A 20,854-nucleotide genomic window follows, 5' to 3' on the forward strand; every position below is an offset into this window, starting at 1 on the left:
ATAAAGGGACTAAGCAGACAAGAAAATGAATGAATGAATAACTAATTCACCATACAATTGTTATTTTTTTATGTTTAAGTGAATAAAACCTATTGAAACAGTACACATTTAATTAAATAATTAACAAGAATTCTCTCATTCATTTTGTTTTCGGCTTAGTCTTTTTACTAATCTGGGGTCGCCACAGCGGAATGAACTGTCAACTTATCCAGCACATTTTACACAGCGGTTGCCCTTCCAGCTGCAACCTATCACTGGGAAACATCCATACACTCTCATTCCCTATGAACAATTTAGCTTATCCAATTACTCTATAGCGCATTTCTTTGGATTTGTGGGGGAAACAAAGAGAGGAGACCCATGCCAACACGGGAAAACATGCAAACTCCATTCAGAAATGTCGACTGACCCAGCCGAGGCTTGAACCAGTGATCTTCTTGCTGTAAGCGCTCATGCTACCCACTGTGCCACCAGGACACCCATTAATTAGGTTAGAATTAGGTTAGGAAGTTTGTTATCAGCTAGAAATATACTTTAAGAAGGATTACCCATGGTATAACTAAGCTGGATTTTATATTATACAACATGCATAAAATGTTTTTGTACATCTATATCTTTGTGTATTAGTGGGTTTTCAAGTGGTTAACAGCTTTGTGAGACATTTAATATGGATTTAATCACAATAAACAGTTTAGCAAACACACACAAGAAACGGAAATGACAGAATGTGAGAATGTGTTTTATTTGATCTTTATTCATGTTTTCTGTCTATATATTTGAACATGAATATGTAAAAAAAAAAGAAAAAAAAGAAAACATGATAAATAAATTCATGCATTACATAAATTCAACACCTCAAATGCAAAACAACAGGATGTTTGGTTCATTTTGCAAAATTGCACAAAATAAAGTCCATTTTTAACCTATGCATAAATAACAAATATGTATCACTCACAAAAAAATCTCCAGTGAAAAGTTAAGGGTTGATGAAAGAGTTTTATAAAATACATGCTGCCAAAAAGGAGGAAATATCTGTCTAAATTAGCTTATTATTGATGCAAAATCTAAAATAGTGATGGACTTATGCTTATAAACTGTTGAAAGGTTTTTAAAGATTTTGTTACTGTATCTCTAGGAATGCTTAATACAAATAAATATAAAAAGTGCTTTAATAAAAACATAATACATATTTTAGTAAACAATAATAATATATATTAATAATAATCACAATGCAAAATAAAGCATTTAGGGAAGAAATTCACAGTAACTTAGGCATTTTCTTACTAACATAAAATAAATAATGTTATTGTGAAGTTCTGTTAATAATTAAACATATTTCTCTGTAAGGTAATTTAACACATCAGGAAAACATGCTTTTAAATTATCGTTAAAAAAGAAAATAAAGTATTTAAATAAATAATAATCACTATATTAAGTAAACATTAATTATAAAAACAAAGGGGATTCAACAAAGGGGATATACTGTGTGTAATTCATTATCGTTTAGCTCCCTCTAGTGAACAAACCTTGTGCTTGTCTTGGACCCATAATAACAATAATAAAATAATAATAATGCTGAATTAATAATAAAGGATCAAACGGCAGATTCGTGATCTTGTGAATACAAAATTATCATTAAAATGAGCACCTGTTAAATTAGATGTACAAAAATTAAGGATGCATCCCAAATGGATGTATACTCCACGCCCAACTCCCTATAAAACAACAGTTTAACTGAACCCAGGCTCATTCTGAAAATGTACCCTCATATACACATTTCTGGAGAGCACCAAATAAGTCGCAGTGTCACAGAGACAAACTCCGTGATTCCCTTCTCTAACCAGCAGAGGGCACCATCACCTCATTATTAACTGACAGTTCCCTCACTACATTTCCCATCTACCCCGTATCTGTTTGATTACGGGCACAGCTGAAATCACTCCGCCATCTATTTAAGCAGACTGGTTTGTTTCATTCTTTGCGAAGTCTTGTTTGCCACTAGTTGACATTTCTGAGCGTTTATACACTACTTTGATTTTCCTGTTGTGACCTTCCCTGTTTACCGTCTCCGATCCCTTGCTGCCAGCCCTGACCATTTGCCTGTTTATGACCACGATTCTGTTACTCTGCCGTTGTTTGATTACTACTGATGGTGAAATGAAGCTTTCTGAACCAGTGAAGCGCTCGACTCAATTGTATCGGAAAAAGGTTCGTTACTCGAAGCTTTCTAAATCAGAGCTCGATGAGGACCTCTTCTGGTGAAAGTGTGGGAAAGCACTGTGTTGCCATAATGTCAAATGTTCACAACTGACCAACTCATTCATGTAGTAATACAACAACAGCAATATAAACAAATTACTCAATTACTGTAGTTTTTACACAAGATATATTACATTACACAACTGATGATTTTAGTAAAATCCAAGGTATTCAAAAGTTTATCATAATACAATTAGTCCCGCTCCAAGCAGGGATCGAACCAGCGAATCCTAATTGGGAGGCGAGTGCTCTAGGAGGACGCTATATGAACGATGCTTCAGGGTGGCATTCACCAGATCCTCTCTGTGAAACACAATACTACGATATGCAGTGGTTTTCTTTAAAGATAGTCATAAAAAAAATACGCTAATACACTTTAGTATTGTTCAAAACCTTTTTACTAAAAAATACTATTGTAGTTTAGTTTAATTACTGGTGTGTGGGACTGGTGCAGTGCTTTGAAACAAATGTATGTAATAGACGCCAATTCTCTCGCTATACACTTTACTATGAGGGTGTTTAAACCTTTGAATCAAAATTCGAAGCAGTCACATGGGTAAAGGCGAAAATGAAGCTTCGGACGTCACTGATCACGTGATGATGGCAAAACGAATCAAGCTCCGGTACACTGCTTCACTGCGAGATGTATCGTTTTTTTGATACATGCTTCGAAGCCTCGGCGCACAACGTCACATCACTATTGATTACTGTGATAATAATAAACTGCACGATGGATCCCAATCTCGGTGACGATTCATTACACCCAGGAGCTTTGTTTTTATTTTTATTTTTTTGCAGTTTTTATTGTTTTCTGGAATCCACCAGTAGTCGATGTGTATGCTTTTTTAGATCTCGAATTTCTGTGCCATTCGTGCCTGCTGTTCTCACATAAATCCACAAGGAGGACGGTTTCAACTGCCTGACTACGTTTTCAGAATGAGCCTATGTTGGTTTAACTGACAGTTTCTTCAGCGAACCAATCAGTTTTCTCTATGGCATCATTGCCAAAAAAAAAATTCAATAAAATAGTCATTTTAAAGAGTATATGTGCTATTTAAATAGGTAGAGAATGGCTTGAGAATGTCAGGAAAATATTCTATCAGATGATCCTCTTTTTTTCCCCCAGCAATAGTTGATACGGGCATCTAAAATCATTTCTCCACGTTCATACAACAGTACTACTGCTGGCTGCACTATCGTCATCCTGGGACACTGGGTTAAAAGTCACCTGTGTAAAACACAATTATATAATGCCATGAAAACCAAGTGATGATGGTGTAGAAGAAATACAATAATGCAAATGCATCATATCCAAACTATTCCTATTGCACAAATCAATTCTTAAATATACAGTTCCCCCAAAATGAAAGATGAAGGGGAACGTTTTGCTTGTTTCCTTGTGAAATCACATTTAATAGTCACTAGGGCTGCACAATATATCGTTTCAGCACTGATATCGCAATGTTTGAATCTGCAATAGTCACACTGCACTTTCCAGACTTTTTCCCAAACTAAAGGTGTGAAAACACCTTGCATGGCCCGTTAAAGAAGCAAGCCAACAAATTGATGAAAAGTTCAAATGGATTCTACACAGACCTTACGAAACGCCACCATCAGAGTCCTTCAATATTAAACATCACTAATGTTTGCAGACAGTAAAGTCTTTGTTGGCCTGTCCGATATAGTCAGTATTTTTATTCAAATTTAATTTATTATCAATAACAGTACTTAGGTACTTATAACTTTCGACTAATTCAATCTGGTGTTTATTGTAGCGATCGTTTACCGGTCAGCTTGTATTTTTGATTCATTATTTGGAAAACATATTGGTTTATGTAATTTCCTTGTTTCTGGTTGGCTTGAGTCAGAGGTCACATGATCCTCTTTGATTGATTTACCCTGCGAGAGTTTGTATGGACAGCATAGTGAGACCTCAATGCAGGCACCTGTTAAATGCTCCTGCTTATTTTACTGCTGGTTATCAGGCCAGCACGGTAAATGAAACATAGTTTGTATATTATTGGTTTATTTTGATGTAATTTTGATTGTGTTTGTGTAAAACATTTGGTTTGCTTGTTTGTTTATCCTTTAGTTTTCATGGTGTTCAATAAACTAAATGCATGGACATCAGTATTTGGGAAGCATGGACTGTTTTAATAACCGGCAGGTAGCTACAGCTATCAACCATATCTAAAACTACTTCCTGCTTCCACCGCAGATCAATGCACATCTCCTTTGTTTTTTCTGTGTTCAGCTGTAGACAAGCCTCCCGACACTAATTTGTAAAATACTCAACAACCGGTAAATGTTCTCCCTCCTCACCAACACACTTACAATAATGGTGTCATCGGTAAACTTAAGAATGTACCGATTTTTAAAGTGACTACGACACATATCTGTGTATAGGATTAAAGAGAGGAGAAAGAACACATCTCTGTGGTGAGCCCAAAGATGTAGTCATGGGATCCTTTGGATAATTGTGATTATTTTATCCAGATGTGCTCCCCTACAAATCATCCCAACCAATGTAAAACTATGAAGGCTTTTCTAAATAGCTCCTGAAGTCATATTGTGAAATTATAATCACATCGCAATATACATAATCGTAGAACAACAAAATATTGCAATGCCAGTTTTTTCGATATCATGCAGCCCTAAGTCACACCAATTCTTCATCTAAACATGTAATACTGTACATCATCAGTAATGCAACAATTGTTATTATTTTGAGCGCTTGTATCAGTTGATCAGTACATAATTTTATTTAAATCAATACACTTATTTCAGTAGAAGTGAGTGAGTTGCATTTTGAAACGCTGTTAATTAGATGTTAATGTTATTTTGAACAGGTGATTTTAGTTCAATGAGTAAAGTATCTTTAATTTGCATACTGTATACTGACTTGTGACATGCATTTTGACTTGTGTACTGTGTCGTGTACATTTTGGGAGGACAGGAAGTGAAGAAAATGTGCCATTTTGTTAATGGTTGTACATTTTGTGTCAACATTCTGACATTGGCTGTTATAAAAAGTTATTGTAAAATAAATTGTTCTGTAAATTGATCATACTTGCCTTTTGTGCTTTGCTTTCCTACAAGAGACACTGATGATAGCAACAATGATGAAGACCAGCAGGATGCCCACCACTGTGCATCCTGCAGTGATTAATATGTTGTACAGGGGTGAAGACGATCGTGGTGGGCTCAAACTGCTGAGAGGAGGCTCTGTGAGGGACAACAGAAACACAAATGTGTTTGTGTTATAAATGTGTTATAAACAGATAAGTGTAAATAATATCCTTGGACACAAATTAGGTTTAAAAAATACAAATGAACGTGTGTTTTATGTTGTTTGTTTGTTTGTTTTTTCAGGTGCTAATCACATTTATTATACGCAAAGAAAATACACGGTTTTTCCATCTCAAATTTGGGCAAAAAATAATGCTGGGTTAATTCTTCCAATATCATTTAATTTGAATTCAAATGTAATTAATTTAAATGTGGGTTGAAATTAGGGATGGTCGGTTCCAGGTTTTTTGGAGTCGACTCCGGAGTCAATTCCGCCGACTCCAAAATTAAGAGACAAGAATCAGAGTCGACTCCAAAAACCCAGAAACCGAACACCCTCCATTTGTATTCACTTAAAATAGAGCAAGGATTACACATGCTGTATCGGATCTCACTTTACACAATTCTACTGCGTCAGTTGCACACTGTAAACCCTAATGTTGTCTTTACTTAAACAATTAAGTAAAGTTGACTGAATAAAAAATTTGCATTTTGGTCCCATTACGTAAAAATATGAGTTAATTTTACTTATGTACCATGAAAATGCATAAACTTAAGATTTCAACTGTAGTGAGCTCAAAATCATAATTAATCCTTTGAAAAAAAATAGGTCATTTTCACAAATGTAGTCTTGACTGCAAAAGTCTAATATGTGTGACATACAGTATGTGCAAAAAAGTACAAGGTCCAGAAAACAAATGGCTTTAGGTATAATTATTCATCATAATGTGAATAAATGGCTACTTATTTTTTGTTTTGAATTTATTTAAACATTTTTTCATTTATTGTATGTTCATATTGAAACATTTTTATATAATTCACACACACACACACACACACACACACAAACTGAAAACCCTAATAAGTTGACTAAACTAAATCAATTGAGTAAACTCGTTGCCTCAATTTAATTGAGTAATGGAGTCTCCCAAAACTTGCAAATTTACGTTTATTTAAGTACTAAATAAGTACTAAATAAGTACTAAATTATAAGTACTAAATATAGTGAGTTAAATAAACCTAAATATGTAAGTTTGGGGAGACTCCATTACTCAATTAAATTGAGGCAACGAGTTTACTCAATTAATTTAGTTCAGTCAACTTATTAGGGTTTTCAGTGCAAAATTGTGCAGTTCTCTGGTCAGACAAAACCAGCAGTAAATTATTTCCAGCCAAAATAAAATAGTTATCAACCTACACTTTTTACAGCATATTTTAATTGTCTAGTTTAGACAACTTAGAAAATTACATTGCAATGTTGGAGACAGAAAGTTAAAACATCAGTTTACTATCGAAATGTTTAATGGAAAGATGCAGCAGTTCATTAACATTTGGTCAAGCGCGGAAACGTCAGTGTTGAAACAACCCACGCTTAACTGAGCAAACTGTAGTGTGACGCTAGTATCTGTCATAGATCAAAATTGAGTGGACAAGTGGATTTAGCAAACGCAAAAGAAAGAGGAGAGGAGGCATCTTTATGGCTAAAGGCTAAAGTTACTTCCCAACAAAATCTGCCCCTATCCATGAGGTTCAAGGCTAACTGGCCGCATTAGCCGGGACGTCCTGTATATTTATTGACTTGTCCAGTACTTCTCCCTTTCCCTATTTTTGACATTATTTTTATAAATAACTGTCCGACGAAGGCTTTAATGGCAGGCGGAGTCCTCTTCTGTCAGATGTCATTTCACAGCAAAAGGCACAAATCTCGATTAATCATTTAATTTTTTAAGGTTATCTCATGCATTACATCACAATAATCTAATGCATTATATTTGGTTAGAGAGCTCCAGCAGCAGGATTCTCCGTAGATATTATCTCTGAATCATTTTGGTTTCATTCTTACACAAGTTTCAGATATACTTCAATTTATTTTTAAGACATTTTCATATATGATCAGGATATTTTTTTTTTCAATAATATCATTTTGAGTTACATGAAGGAAAAATTAAAACCAAAAAATATATTTTAATTTAATACAGTAAACATATTTTAAAAAATCAAATAAATGATGCAATTGTTTTAAATCAGTATTGGTGACCCTCATGCAAACACCATCATAAATCAGACAAACCATTTTATTTTCCAAATAGATACGTCGTGACAATCATGTCTAACTAGCACAAAATAAATGCTGGAATAAACTATTTGTGTTGTATACAACATTCCTAAACTACACAACTTGAAATGATTAGTTTGAAGTACAGTACGTGTTCACTGTCAATCCGCCTCACGCCACGTGATACAACATCATGACATCATACAGAGGTTACCCGAGTTCAGTCATTCATTCATAAAGTTAGCCTTCTACAGCTAAATGTGAATACTTTGTAATGGGTTGCGTTATTATTGCTTCAAAGATAAAAGCTCTTTGCATGACGAAATTTATATAAAAAAATAATAATTAAATTTTTTTAAAAGCTCCCATATGATATGCATCAGTCGGTCTTGGTCAATGAGCATCATAAATCAATGTCTATCCAACATCATCAAGTTTATCGTGACAGTCATCACCAATGAACACATTTCTTTAATTTGTTGATAAGTTTTATAGCATTCCTTAACAACTTTAAAAACGTCAGCTTCAAAAATGGTCATACCCCTCACGCCACTTAATGACGCAACACGCATCCTGTCGAGAGGTTAACAGAGTTCAATTATTCAATAATGTTCATTCATAAAGTTTTTCTACTTCTGCGTCTAAATGGGCGTACTTTTAAATAGCATAGATACCAAAATAGAAATAAATGCTCATTGCATTAATTTAAAACACAATTCAGCTTACAGATGCACTTTTTAATGCCTCACTAATAACTCGATTTAAAATAAATTAATAGCTAAAAGGCTTGCAACATATTTTTTTTTTTGCATAGGCCTGTTTTGCCATAGATGATGCAATAGTTGCTTTATTCGCACATTCAGACCTGTAGTTAGAAAAGTATTGTTATTAAATGATAAAAGGTAAATCATATTGGCAGCCAATGACTATCAAAAATACAACAATCTTCAGTCAGTTTAATAGTGCTAATGTTGTTTTAAAGTCATGCATTCATGCCATTTCAGACCCAATATTCATAGTAGCATGGTATACAACAGGTAGCAGCATATAGTTATCAATTGTCACTAAGCGAACGCGCGAATATAAAACCAACCTCAATGATGATGCAACCACCGCAAGCATTTCATCATATTATTAAACCCGACACATACCTGTGTGAGACTTGCTGAACACGGTGAGATTGTACATCTTGTTTTCCTCCTGTGTGCTGCTGAGTTTACTGACTTTATAAACTCCAGCTCGGCTGTATGTGACGTTTATCAGGATCAGCGTCATATTTTGTCCGTCAAACATGAGTGAATCTTCAGATCTCCAGCATTGGCGTGAACACTCTCCTTTAATGCAGTTTAACTGAGCTACCATCTCCAGTGATGAAGAGTTACAGAGGAGAGTCACAAATACCTGCGGATCTTCCTCTGAGGTCTCGATCTGAACGGAGAAGCTGATGTTTTGTTCTTCACACACTTTTAGCGACTCAATCTCTTCATCTTTATTGTCTTCAAAAGCAGGTGTTGCAAAAGCAGCAGCACCAGCAATGCCTGAAACAGAGATTGTGCACCGTTAATTTACAATAACATTACACCAGTCATGCAATGCAAAAGATAAAAGAGTTTAAAAGAAAACTGATCAAGCTAGTCCAAAAACTTACCAATACAGCACGTAGCTATAACCAAGAGTATCATCTGCGGTATCTCAGGTGGAAAAAAAGTCAGTATTATTTAATAGGAGTTTTACTTGAAGATGTGTCAGACTCGTCTTCTTTACCACTCACGCGACTCGACATCACATGACAAGGGCTTTCTTTGATTTACTACCCCGCCCACAAATACGCCACACATACACGCACACACGCCACCAGAGGGAGACACAGGACTACTAACCCTCCAGTTCACTCTGCGTGGTGTTATTATTGTTATCAAAACTATAGACATTTATAGTAAATACTATAGTATAATCATGCTGTAGTATGTATTATATATATTGTATATATAATATAATATAATATTGTATATATAATATAATTGTATATATAATATAATATATATATAATATAATATTAATACACTATAATTAATACACTATAATGTATATAGTGTATTAAACTATATACAGTATATCACAGTGTTTACAACTCTTTGTTAATGAATGGGCTACCATACTGTAATATTAAACTGATAAAATAAAATAAATGCTGTAGTGTAGTATAGCATACTTTAGTTTTTACTACAGTGAACTGTGGTGTAGTATAGAAAACTTGTTTAAAATTAGTTTATATAACTATATTCAAAGTCACTTCCCTGGATTTGTATTCTACATGATATTATTTACAGTCATGTAAAAAATATTAGGACACCCATTGAAAGCCCTGGTATTTTATTATTGCTGAATATATGGGTATTTACCTTAATGTTACCAATACTGAGAAGTTAAAGTAATATAACTAAACAATTAATACTTAAGAAAAGTCTTTACGTGCCACCCCTAGTGTACCTTTATAGTTGAGTGTAATTGAGAAAAGGTTAATACACCCTACCCTTGCACTCTTGGCATTTGTTCTGAAAGTCCTCCGCTTGAAGAGTTTTTTTATGGACAGTTGAATGCTTGATTTCAACATCTTTTTAAATCCCTTATCATCACACTCGTTCTGAAGTCCTCAGATAACTTACTCTCCCCATGGTAATGACTCTCAAACAACAAGGAGTTTGGCACAATAAACGTCCGAGGTAGAAAGGTCAAGACACTTTCAAAATGCTAAGTAATGATCGACTAATCTGGTGCACCTGCTGTGAAACACGTGTGTGATTTGATTTTTTCTTTATGAATAATTACATTTACAGATGTTCTTAAGTCTTTTCACTGGTTTTAATTGTTTAGTTATATTAGTTTAATCTCTCCTGTATTCAGGCCTGGGTTATGAATTCAGAGGCCCCTGGACACAATGTCTTGTAGGCTCCCTATCTGGACCCGCACCCCTAAAGTTGAATTAACAAATAATACTAATATAATATTTTTAAACAAAATTAATCTATAATGTATTGCCCGCATTATTTAAATAAATGATATACAGTACATATATTTCTAGTCTACAGAGATTAAACTTATTTTTAAAGCATTTAAAGCACACTTTGAAAAAAAATATACTAATACAACAGTGAAAATTTATGGATTTTAATTTACTTGTTCAGGTTCACTGACAATTCTATTTAAGGGTATTTTTAATGTACAACTTCTACAATCTTATAATGCATATGATTTGGATAGAACACCTCTCCAATCCAGTTCTATGAATCTGAGTCTTCTATAATACACACACTTATTGATGATTCCAACTAGTCTTCCTCGTAATGAAGAGTAGGCAAAATCTGATATGTAGTAGGGGGCTGGATTCGATGCTGGATTCGAACCGGGATCGATTGCGTCAAAACATGTTGTCATGCGCTTTACGAGCTACACCACTCACACTGCTGATTGCTGCTCTTTTTAGTTCTGTTGTCTCTGTCAATCAAACAGTGATGGGCGGAAATCACTCAACTAGCTCAATCCAACGAGGTGCAATATTTGCACTTAGCCTAAATAGACACTACAAAATCTGCTTTGTACCCCCCCCTCCCAGGAGCCCTTAAGTGCCCTGGGCCTGTGCCCATAACGCCCATAGGATAATCCGGCCCTGCCTGTATTGTTGGCATTGAGATAAATTATCCATTTATTTCAAACTGTTACAAAATACCTAGGCTTTCATATGCTGTCCTAATTCATTAATTCATTTTCTTTTCGGCTAAGTCCCTTTAATAATCCGGGGTTGCCACAGCAGAATGAACCGCCAACTTATCCAGCACGTTTTTAACACAGCGGATGCCCTTCCAGCCGCAACCCATCTCTGGAAAACATCCACACACACTCATTCACACACATACACTACGGACAGTTTCTTTTACTTATTATAATATTTATTATTAACAAGAAATACGATTAGGGATAGTTAAATATGTAGTTCTTTATGAATGATCAGTTGTTTGGTTCTTAGGACTCATCAACTCATTAAAGTAATACGCAATGGAAAAAATACATAATAATAAATCAGTAAACAATAAATCAGTATAAAGAATAAATCTTTTCAAACAATTGAGATTCTGTAAACTTGACATTTTTGATTCTGAATTGGTGATCCTGTTCACCGTTAGCTAAAACCACTTTTTTATTTGTACATCACAATCATTTTTACCCATTGTTAACTTACTGAACAAAGCACTGCATGTCCTTCGTGTAAGTTCTGAATCAGGCCAAAAAAAAAAAAATCAAACCATTCTTTAAAGCTACATTTTATGTCATATTAAGACTAGACTAATAATATTTAGACTAGAAAAATGACAAAAAAAAATTTTTTTTTTTTTTTAGCTTTTTGTGTAAATGTCTGTTTCTTGGCAAGAGTTTGTTTTATTTGGTATGAACATATTCTTGCTGACTCGACATGGTTCAGTTCATGTGAACTTACTGTTTTGATTTGAATCTATTCTAAATCAGGGAAGTCATCAGTCTTTATAAGCAGTTTTTTACTTCTACATGCTTCTAGTCGCACTTAATTGCTCATAGCTTGTACATGTACAGCTGTATGTACAGAGACTATGGAAGTTATTGTCTCTCTGTATGAGAGTCTTGGATGTTGTTCTATTAAATGTATTTATTCAGACTCTCAACAGCATCCTCTTGAGTGTGTTTTCTCCATTCATCTGGAATTTTACCACTCCCATCATAGGTTTTTTCATAGTGCTTTTCCAGATCTTGTTGGAATTTGCACACAAACCACTTCCAATAGGGCAGCTCTGAGAGATCTGGGGTGATGCTCCATGAGGCATACTTAGGACCTCCTTTTCTGTATTCCTTCCAGAGGACTGTATCATCTGAGCTGTTTGGGTAAAAAGATCCATCACTGGCCACTGCTGATGTGCAGATGTTGATAGACAGGTTTGTTGTTCCTCTGTAGCTCCATCCATTCAGTCCATTATTACGATGGAAAGGAACGCTGTGATCTCCATCATGGTCTTCTATGGTGTTTGTGCAGATGGCGGCACAGAAAGGACACTGAACCCAACAGCACTGACAGAGGTGAGAATTCAGAATCTCGTCTGGTCTGTCTGTGGGTTCAAGATTTTCCATAAAAGTTTTAGGACTGAATTTGCAAATGTCAGACATTATAGAGGGAAGCTCTTTCACCATCACATCTTCTAGGAAACTGACATCAACACCATCCTGATTCACTTCAGTGAGGTCACTTTCAGAGAATACCAGCACACCGGAGAGCTGTTGAGTGAAAAGATGCAACCACAAATTAGTATCCCCATTGTTCTCTTCAACATGTTTGAAAGACTCCTGAACTCCATTCATTATCTGTTGCTGCAGCAGTTTAATGCTGTTTTCCATCTTGGGTCGAACACTTTCCTTAAATCTTTCAGTAATGTACTGATTGACTTCATCTCTGATAAAACTCTTAAAATGATCTTTGGGATTGTTGATGTATCTCATGAAAGCATCAAAATCCTGCTTTTCTGCCAGGGTCTTCAGGATGTGTTTCTCCAGGTTTGATCTGTTTCCATTCAGTGCTTCACAGTTTGTCCTCATTTCATCTGCTAAAGCTCTGGCAGTTGTTTTGTAGACGCTCTGCATAATGGGCTCTTTGAGTTTATTACAAACAAACTGACCAAAAACTGCAGTTGATGAAGCTCCTTTACAGTATTTCTGGAAGATTCTGTAGTACTCTTCACTCTTCCTCTCAAAATAGAGAACAGGATCATTGGCTTCCCTAAACATTTGGTATTGGTCAGTGAATGTCTTGCTTGATCTTTGGCATACGCAAAGCACCAGATCGATGGAGAACTTTTTCTTGAACACATAATTCACGTCTGGCCTTGTTTCATGTTGCTCTAACATTGTCTTTATGTTATCTTTGAGTTGTTGAATGTAGGTGATGTTGTAGCCCATCTTTGCAATGTTAAACAACTGAATCATTTCATTGGTCTGATCAGCAATGTCTGAGATTAGGTTTTTTATCTGAAGTTCTTCCTCTGTAGCTAGATGATTTACCTTCCTTATAGCTTTATTACACAAATTTTTTATATTTTCTTTCAACCCACTGGGATTTTTCAGCTTTACATATTCTGAATAGCTTGGCAAAGAGAAAAGATCTTTTTGTTTACTTCTGTCTCCCATACAATCTAAATTGAGGAGCTTTTTCGCATCTCCTATTATGTCAATATATTTGGGGAAAGGTGTTTCACTAATGATTGCAGTGGTCTGTTGTCTCCAGAAGGAATCAAACTGTGTTCTCATGGTTTTTTCATCAGTTGCTTTGTCTTTCCATTTTAATGCAAGCTCTTTGCTTTTTTCAAAGAGTATATTTTCATGACGTGTCCTCTCAATACCTATGTTTTTCTTCAGGTGACGCTGCTGAAGAACCCCATTTAATTTCCTCATAGTTTCTTTGACAATGTTTTCTTGAAGCTCTTTGATTTTGATCTCAGTTGAACATTTCCACTGATTCAGTGTGTTTGCATCTTTGTCTTTTGTAAAGAATTCAGACATTTTCTTTTTCACTTCTTCACTTTTTGCTTTTAGATCAGTCAGAAGATCAGTTTCCTCAACATTGTTAATTGCTTCATTTTCTATCTTGTTGAGCAGCTTTTGTTCAATTTCCAGCATGCCACTGCGAAGGCTCCAGGTCCACTTGCCATATTCGGTCTCTAGTTTCTTGTATGTTGCGATTTCCACAGAATTTTTGAAACTGAACACAAACTGTTCATTGAGTAAAGCCTCCCAGAGATCTTTAATACATTCTCTTAGTTGTGTCAGCATTATGCCGTCTGATTGTGAAGCATTTCTTAGAATAGTTTCCTTCAGTTCTAGAATATTCTCGCAGTAGTTTGGGTTTGGTGGAGCCATTGGTGGATTGCCCTCCCAGAGCTGAGGGAAATACCTCACATCCTTCTGGACATCAAACGCAATGACGTCACTGAATCTTTCAGCATCACAGTCTTCCTCTTTAGCAGCTATTTTTGTCATTTCATCCAGTTTGTCCACCAGTTGTCTCCTTCCCTCTGTGTTTTTTTCTCCAGCTGTAATATCTGTGACGTTCTGGTGAACAAACATGCAGCTTGGATTCAGTCTGATCCTTTTCATCCTCATGAAGGCCTGAACAACAATCTGAAGAATGTCCTGCATCTCAGCTGGGTTTTCTCCAAGTATATTGATCAGGGTCATGTTTCCAAGACCAACAACAAAAGTGGCCATTTCATTGTCACGGTGTGTTGTTGACTTTCCAGACAGTTCTGGTGCCGAAGCCCCTCAGTATCAACAACCAGAAAATAGTCAATAGAGTTCATCTGTGCTTTCATCTCGTCTGACACTCTGATCAGCTGCATGAAAGCTCCTCTGGTGCATCTGCCAGCACTGACAGCAAACTGCAGACCAAACAAGGCATTCAGCATGGTGGATTTCCCTGAGCTCTGAATCCCCAAAACTGACAGCACAAAGAGTCTCTGGTCTCCCAGTTTCTTCACAAGTTCATTTAAAACAGCAGAGACCCAGATCAGAGGAACATGAGCAGCATCTCCATCCATCAGCTCCAGGGGGAATCCAGAGATCATCATTTCTGCTGCAAGACTCGGGAGAGACCTGAAATCAAACTGCAGACCTTCCTTAATCTTCATAGATGACCATGATTCATAGATCTGACCACACTCTCTTAGGATGAGCTCCAAGCCAAAATTTGTTCTATTAATTTGCTCTGATATATTGTTTAGTTTTTCTTCAGACTGCAGTAGTTTATCAGGCATCCTCTTCAATGCTGAGACTTCATTCCATTTCACTGCATGCTCTTTATGAAGTTCACAGAGCTTCTCTGAAGTAAAGTCATCCAACATGTTCATGATCCATCTAAGAAAGTAGTTTCTTTCATTGTCTCTCTGTGAATTCATTTGTTCAACAAATGTCCTCATAAACTCACTCACTCCTTTGGGCACTTGTTTTTCTCTTATTTCTCTCATCTTCTTTAGTTTGTTGCTTTTGTCTTCCTCTGGATTTTCTCCTCGTAGACGATGCAGCTCTTTGTTTATTTCACACCAGTCATGCCACAGTTTTCCCTGACAGGGCAGGATTGTTTCTTTCACAGTTGATGGATCTTTTCCTCTCAGTAATGCCATGATCTTCAGTGCTGCCTGTTTCCCTCTCTGACACTCTGGATCCTCCTCATCTACTCTGATTCCTGAGTGTTTAGTCACATCTTCAAGCCTGAAGGTCTTTTTTTGCAGAGTCTCTCTGATAGTCTCTCTTATTTGATTAGATGCATCACATTGATTTTTGTCAGAAAGACCAATTATATATTTTCCATTTCCCAGTTCAGTTTTTTCACTATGATTGTCAGTAAGAAGGCAAATGAGAGGCTGAGGAGATTTGAAGAGTGATCTTACCAAACCCTTATATTGGTTCTTCTGTCCAAAATCTGGCAAGAAAAGGACATTTACTGAGGCCATACTGGTCAGAATCTCATATTGTTTCTGATTGTCTGCTGCGTCACCATGAAGATTACAGAAAGCAACACAGTCATCAAATGAATCTGTGTTTCTCCCAGATGGACAGTACCAGGCGATCTCCACCACTCCGTCCATCAGTAATCTGGTTCTGCTGCTGCCTGGGCAGTTCCTGTGGAAGAACGTGTTGTGTCTCTCATTGATCAGGCTGTTCACCAGCTGAGATTTAGATGAAGACACAGAGCCAAACCTGAAGAAAAACACCATTGGAGTCTCAGCCTTGTAGACCGGCTGGGTTTGACTGATGGATTCATTATTAGTGGTCTTCATCTTCCAGCTCTTGTTGATTTGTCTGAATGTCCAGAGAGGAAACTCAATCTGTTGTGTAAATGGATCAGGAACAAACAGAGGCAGAGCAAACTGACACTGAGAGAGTTTAGTCACCATCAGCTGCTTCAGGAAACCATCAGCACAATGAAACACAGCCATCTGAACATCCATTGGGTGAATATCTTCTGTACTGTGTTTTATGACAGTGTATCTCAACCTGTAGTCCATGTTTATCAGATTTTGAAGAAATGAGTTTAGCAGTTCATTCTCTTCCTGTGGTCCATGAGTGTGAAATGAAGACTTGCTGATGTCAAGAATCTCTGCTGCTCTCAGTTTATTTTCTTGTCTTTTTGTCAGATTTAGTCTGTCATAAAGTTCTTTGAGTTGATCTTGTTTGTTTCCTTCAAGCTTTGGATTTTGACCAGTTTCATGACGCTGTAAACAGTTCAATTGATACATGTCAAATAAGCAGACAATAAACTAAAATGACTGAAAATAGCACAGGTTAGAAAACAAATATGAAATTAAGGGACTACTCACACTATGCTATCTGTACCTTGCCCAGGCCCGTTTTCTGGATCTGAAGTGTGAGTGCGCTGAATCAAGCTCAGGCACAGTTCACTTGGCGGGCCCTGGCCTGGTTGGAAGAGGTGGGCCAGAGCACAGTTCACTTGGGCTTTGGCACGGTACGCTTGTGTGTGAGTGCAAAACGCACCAAAGCCCGAAACTGAAAGCGAGACGTGACTTTTACAAGATTGTTTCAAATGGATTTATCAATCATTCTTACTGTGAATTTATTAATCATTCTTACTGTTCAATGAACACAAACAGTCGTAGTTTATTAAAGACGCAAACCCCTCACTGCACTAAAGCTGCACCTTCAGCAAACCTAATCATTACAGCAGCACGAGGACTTTATGATTGTTTATGAGCGCCAAAAGTGGCGGATCTGTTTGATGAAATATCTGACTGCGTGTCACTGCATCCCTAAGGACTAAAGTAATATAACTATAGAAATCTTCACTGTGCATCATCGATGACGTAAGCGTGCCTAGGCCCGATTGTAGTGTGAGTGCGGGCCGTCGGGGGAGACGGGAGGGGGGACAAGCGTGCTTTGGCCCGGTTCAAGGCAACTGTACATAGTGCGAGTACGCCCTTAAACATTTTCATGTAATTTAGAAGAGAATGAAGCTTTTGAGGTCATACTGTAGATAAGAAAAGCTCATTTAGAGCAGTATTCTGAGGATAATTTACTGTAAAGTTAAGTGTATATTGTAGAAAATGCTTGTATGTTCTAATATCAGAGAAAACTATGTAGTTTTGCTCATAAATAACAGAATCAAATCCAACTTGATGGTTATGAATTTTCAGTTACTGACCTGTAAAGAAAAGCAGCACATTTTCATCTCCTCAATTTCCTTCCTTCTGTCTTCTTCATAGTTTGCTGGTTTTAGTCTCAGTTCATCTTTTTTCTGTTTTTCTATTAACTTAATTCTCTCTTCATACAGTGTGCTCTGTTGTTCTCTCAGAGATTTCTCATTCTGGATTTCTTTTGTGAGCATCTCATGTTGTTTGATCCAACTTATTTTTTTTTTCTTACTCTTCTTCTCATTATCTTGTATTTGTTTTACCATTTCCTCTTTATATTTCTGCATTTGTTTCATCTCTTTTTTTATCTTTTTTTCGTTTTCACTAAATTCTACTTTTCTTCTCATGGTCTCTGTGTCATAATTCCTTTTTTCTTCCTCCATCTTTGTCTTCATCTTTTCTATTTCTGCTTCATGTTTAGCCTGAAGATCTGCCTTTTCTCTTCTGATTTCCTCTCTCTCTTCTTTAAGTCTGAAATTACATTTATCCCACATGTTTTGTTCTTTCTCTCTGTTTTTCTCAATCACTTGTAGTTTTGTTTTAAATTTCTCCTTTTCTCTCATTATGTCTGTTTTATACTGCTTTTCACTTAATTTTAATTCTTTTTCTCTTATTTTCTTTTCTGCTTCATGAATCTGTTTTTCCTCCTCCATCTTCATCTTCATCTTATCTTTCTCTTTTTCATGTTCAGACAGGAGTTCTTCTCTCTCTCTTTTCAGTTGCTCTACTTGATTCATTAACATCTTCATTTGTGCTTCTTGTTTTTCTCTTTCCATTTGTCTGAATATCTTACAGGAGTAGTAACTTCCTCCGTTCTTCATCACCATGTCATTGATTTTCTGCAGTAGTTTAGTCACTTGTGTACGGTCTTCAGTCTCGTTATTATTGAACACATGGTATCTGTTTCCACACTGTTCAATGAGGTTCATCAGAGACGATCCAGGTTCACCCAGATATTCTTCAATGGTCTTATTCTTCTTCTTCAGACCATCTCCTCTGGTGAAGAGCACTATGGTGTACTTTAAGGAGTTTTTACCAAATGTCTGTTGAATTTTCTTCACTGCATTTTCCTCCTCCTGAGTGAATCGTCCCACTGGTATCAGTAGAAGAAACACATGTGGTCCAGGCAGAATCAATGAAATGCACTCAGTGATTTCTCTCTGGATCTCCTCCTGACTAAGTTTAGTATCAAACAGTCCAGGAGTGTCGATCACAGTAATGGACCTGCCATCAACATCAGTTGTTTGTCTCTGACACTCTTTAGTAACTGACTCCTGAGAAACATCTTCTTTAAATGCTTCTCTTCCTAGGATAGTGTTTCCAGTTGCACTTTTTCCAACTCCAGTTTTCCCCAGGAGGACAATCCTCAGATCATCTGAACCTTCTATTAAACCTGTAAAGAGAAAACTGTTTGAGTCACACTGCTAGAGCCTGTGTTTTTAAAGTCGTGTCTGAGGGTCAAGACACACCAAACCGGCACACAGCTATTGTGTTTTGTCGGCCCGCCCGTCAGGCTAGTTGGTTTGGTGTGTTCGGGGGTCTCTAAGATTTTACATTTAAGCTGGCTACAATTAATACTATGGGCCCTATCATACACCCGGCGCAATGTGGCGCAAGGGGGAACGCAATAGTTGTTTGCTAGTTTTAGTTTCACACGAGAGTCGTTTTGATGTTTTCCGCCACGCTGTTTGAATAGCAAATGCATTTGCGCTCATATGTGCGCACATAAGCGCACTGATCTAAAAAGGGAGGTGTTCTGAGGCATTCTGAGGCAGACCGCTGGCGCGGGACTATTTTGAGGAACTATAATAGATTTTTCAATAGACCAAAACAAAGCCGGTCTAAAGTCCAGCGCAGAGCTTGTTAGTTGTGTGCCTCACTTACACACTGCTTAATACACACAAGATGTAGAGCAATACGCAAATATCTTTACATATGAAAAAAAATTAAAATATGAAGGATATATATAGGATATAGTAAGAATATATATATATATATATATATATATATATATATATATATATATATATATATATATATATATATATATATATATATATATATATATATAGGATTAACATATTACAAAACATCATTTTCTAGCCAACATAAATGTAAAAACAACCGCCTTCATGCCTTCTTTATCTCAGGGGTCTTTTTCAGTTCATTCATAACAATTTGCTTTTGTATAATGTTATTATTATTAGCAGTATTATTTATTATATGCATATTTATATTTGTTTTATTAAAAACAAGCTTAGATTTGTCCACCTGTCAGGTTTCAGACCATATGGGGCACAGCATGTGTTTTAGGATATAACTCAGGTTTTTGAGCACATTTTGTTATTATTGTTCATTTATTTGTTTGCTGGAAATTAGAACTGAATTCAGAAATAGTTTTGAAACAAATATTTGCGCTTAACAAACAAAATTAATTATGTATAGGCTAATTAATGTATCTGTGAACAAGGTTTCCCTATCCTGGAGAGCGAAAGTAGATTATGAGATGCCTTATCTCTCATTCTCCTGCTGCAGATACTCTGTTTAACTGTTTTCTCTCTAGTGAAGTGTTCAGTTTTTCCACTTACAAAGTGCGTCATGTAAATAGCAAATGTGCTATGACGCGATGCAACTGGCTCTTAAAGGGAATGGGAGATGAGACTCTGATTGGTTTATTCTCAAAACACACCTATAACTCATTAAGAAAACAAGCTCAACCCTTTTAAACCATGCGCCAAGGCGTAAAGCGGATTTTCCCGTCCTTATTTTAGCAAAAGTGGATTCTGACACGCCCTAAAAGCGTTTGCGCCCTGCGCTTTGCACTTTGCACATGGACCGTCAAAATAGAGCCCTAAATGTTCTATCACATCATACATTTATTTTGTAGCTAATTAAAAAAACGGTAACATTTTATTTTGATAGTCCATTTGGCATGTAGTAGCAATGTAACTTAAATTCAACAAACAAGCCAACAAAATAAAGTGTGACCCAAAAAAATGATATTAAACCATTAACAATTTTACTTACACCTATT

The 20,854-nt window shown here is 36.3% G+C and overlaps 2 protein-coding genes across 3 annotated transcripts in view; both read right to left on the reverse strand.

Annotated features, from left to right (window-relative positions):
- Positions 1 to 723: 723 nt before the first annotated feature.
- On the reverse strand, positions 724 to 9,391 carry si:rp71-80o10.4. 2 transcript variants are annotated; one of them, XM_068216655.2, is made up of 4 exons: positions 9,252 to 9,391; positions 8,755 to 9,141; positions 5,334 to 5,484; positions 724 to 3,487 (listed from the first exon to the last, which is right to left on the reverse strand). In XM_068216655.2, exons 1-4 carry the CDS (start codon positions 9,283 to 9,285, stop codon positions 3,484 to 3,486), a joined length of 576 nt encoding a protein of 191 aa, XP_068072756.1. In that variant the 5' UTR covers positions 9,286 to 9,391; the 3' UTR covers positions 724 to 3,483. The 2 variants fall into 2 exon arrangements, with proteins under 2 accessions (XP_068072756.1, NP_001373465.1); NM_001386536.1 differs by lacking the exon at positions 724 to 3,487 and having other exon boundaries at positions 4,992 to 5,484; positions 9,252 to 9,378.
- Positions 9,392 to 10,428: 1,037 nt separating this feature from the next.
- LOC108181393 (interferon-induced very large GTPase 1) overlaps positions 10,429 to 20,854 on the reverse strand; it is an 85,019-nt gene continuing 74,593 nt past the window's right edge. The window contains 3 exon segments of the mRNA XM_068216960.2: positions 10,429 to 14,925; positions 14,928 to 16,887; positions 17,832 to 19,213. Of these exon segments, the coding sequence (XP_068073061.1) occupies positions 12,272 to 14,925; positions 14,928 to 16,887; positions 17,832 to 19,213 (5,996 nt within the window). The 3' untranslated portion in view covers positions 10,429 to 12,271.

Source organism: Danio rerio, chromosome 23, assembly GCF_049306965.1.
Source record: "Danio rerio strain Tuebingen ecotype United States chromosome 23, GRCz12tu, whole genome shotgun sequence".
Lineage (NCBI taxonomy): Eukaryota > Metazoa > Chordata > Actinopteri > Cypriniformes > Danionidae > Danio > Danio rerio.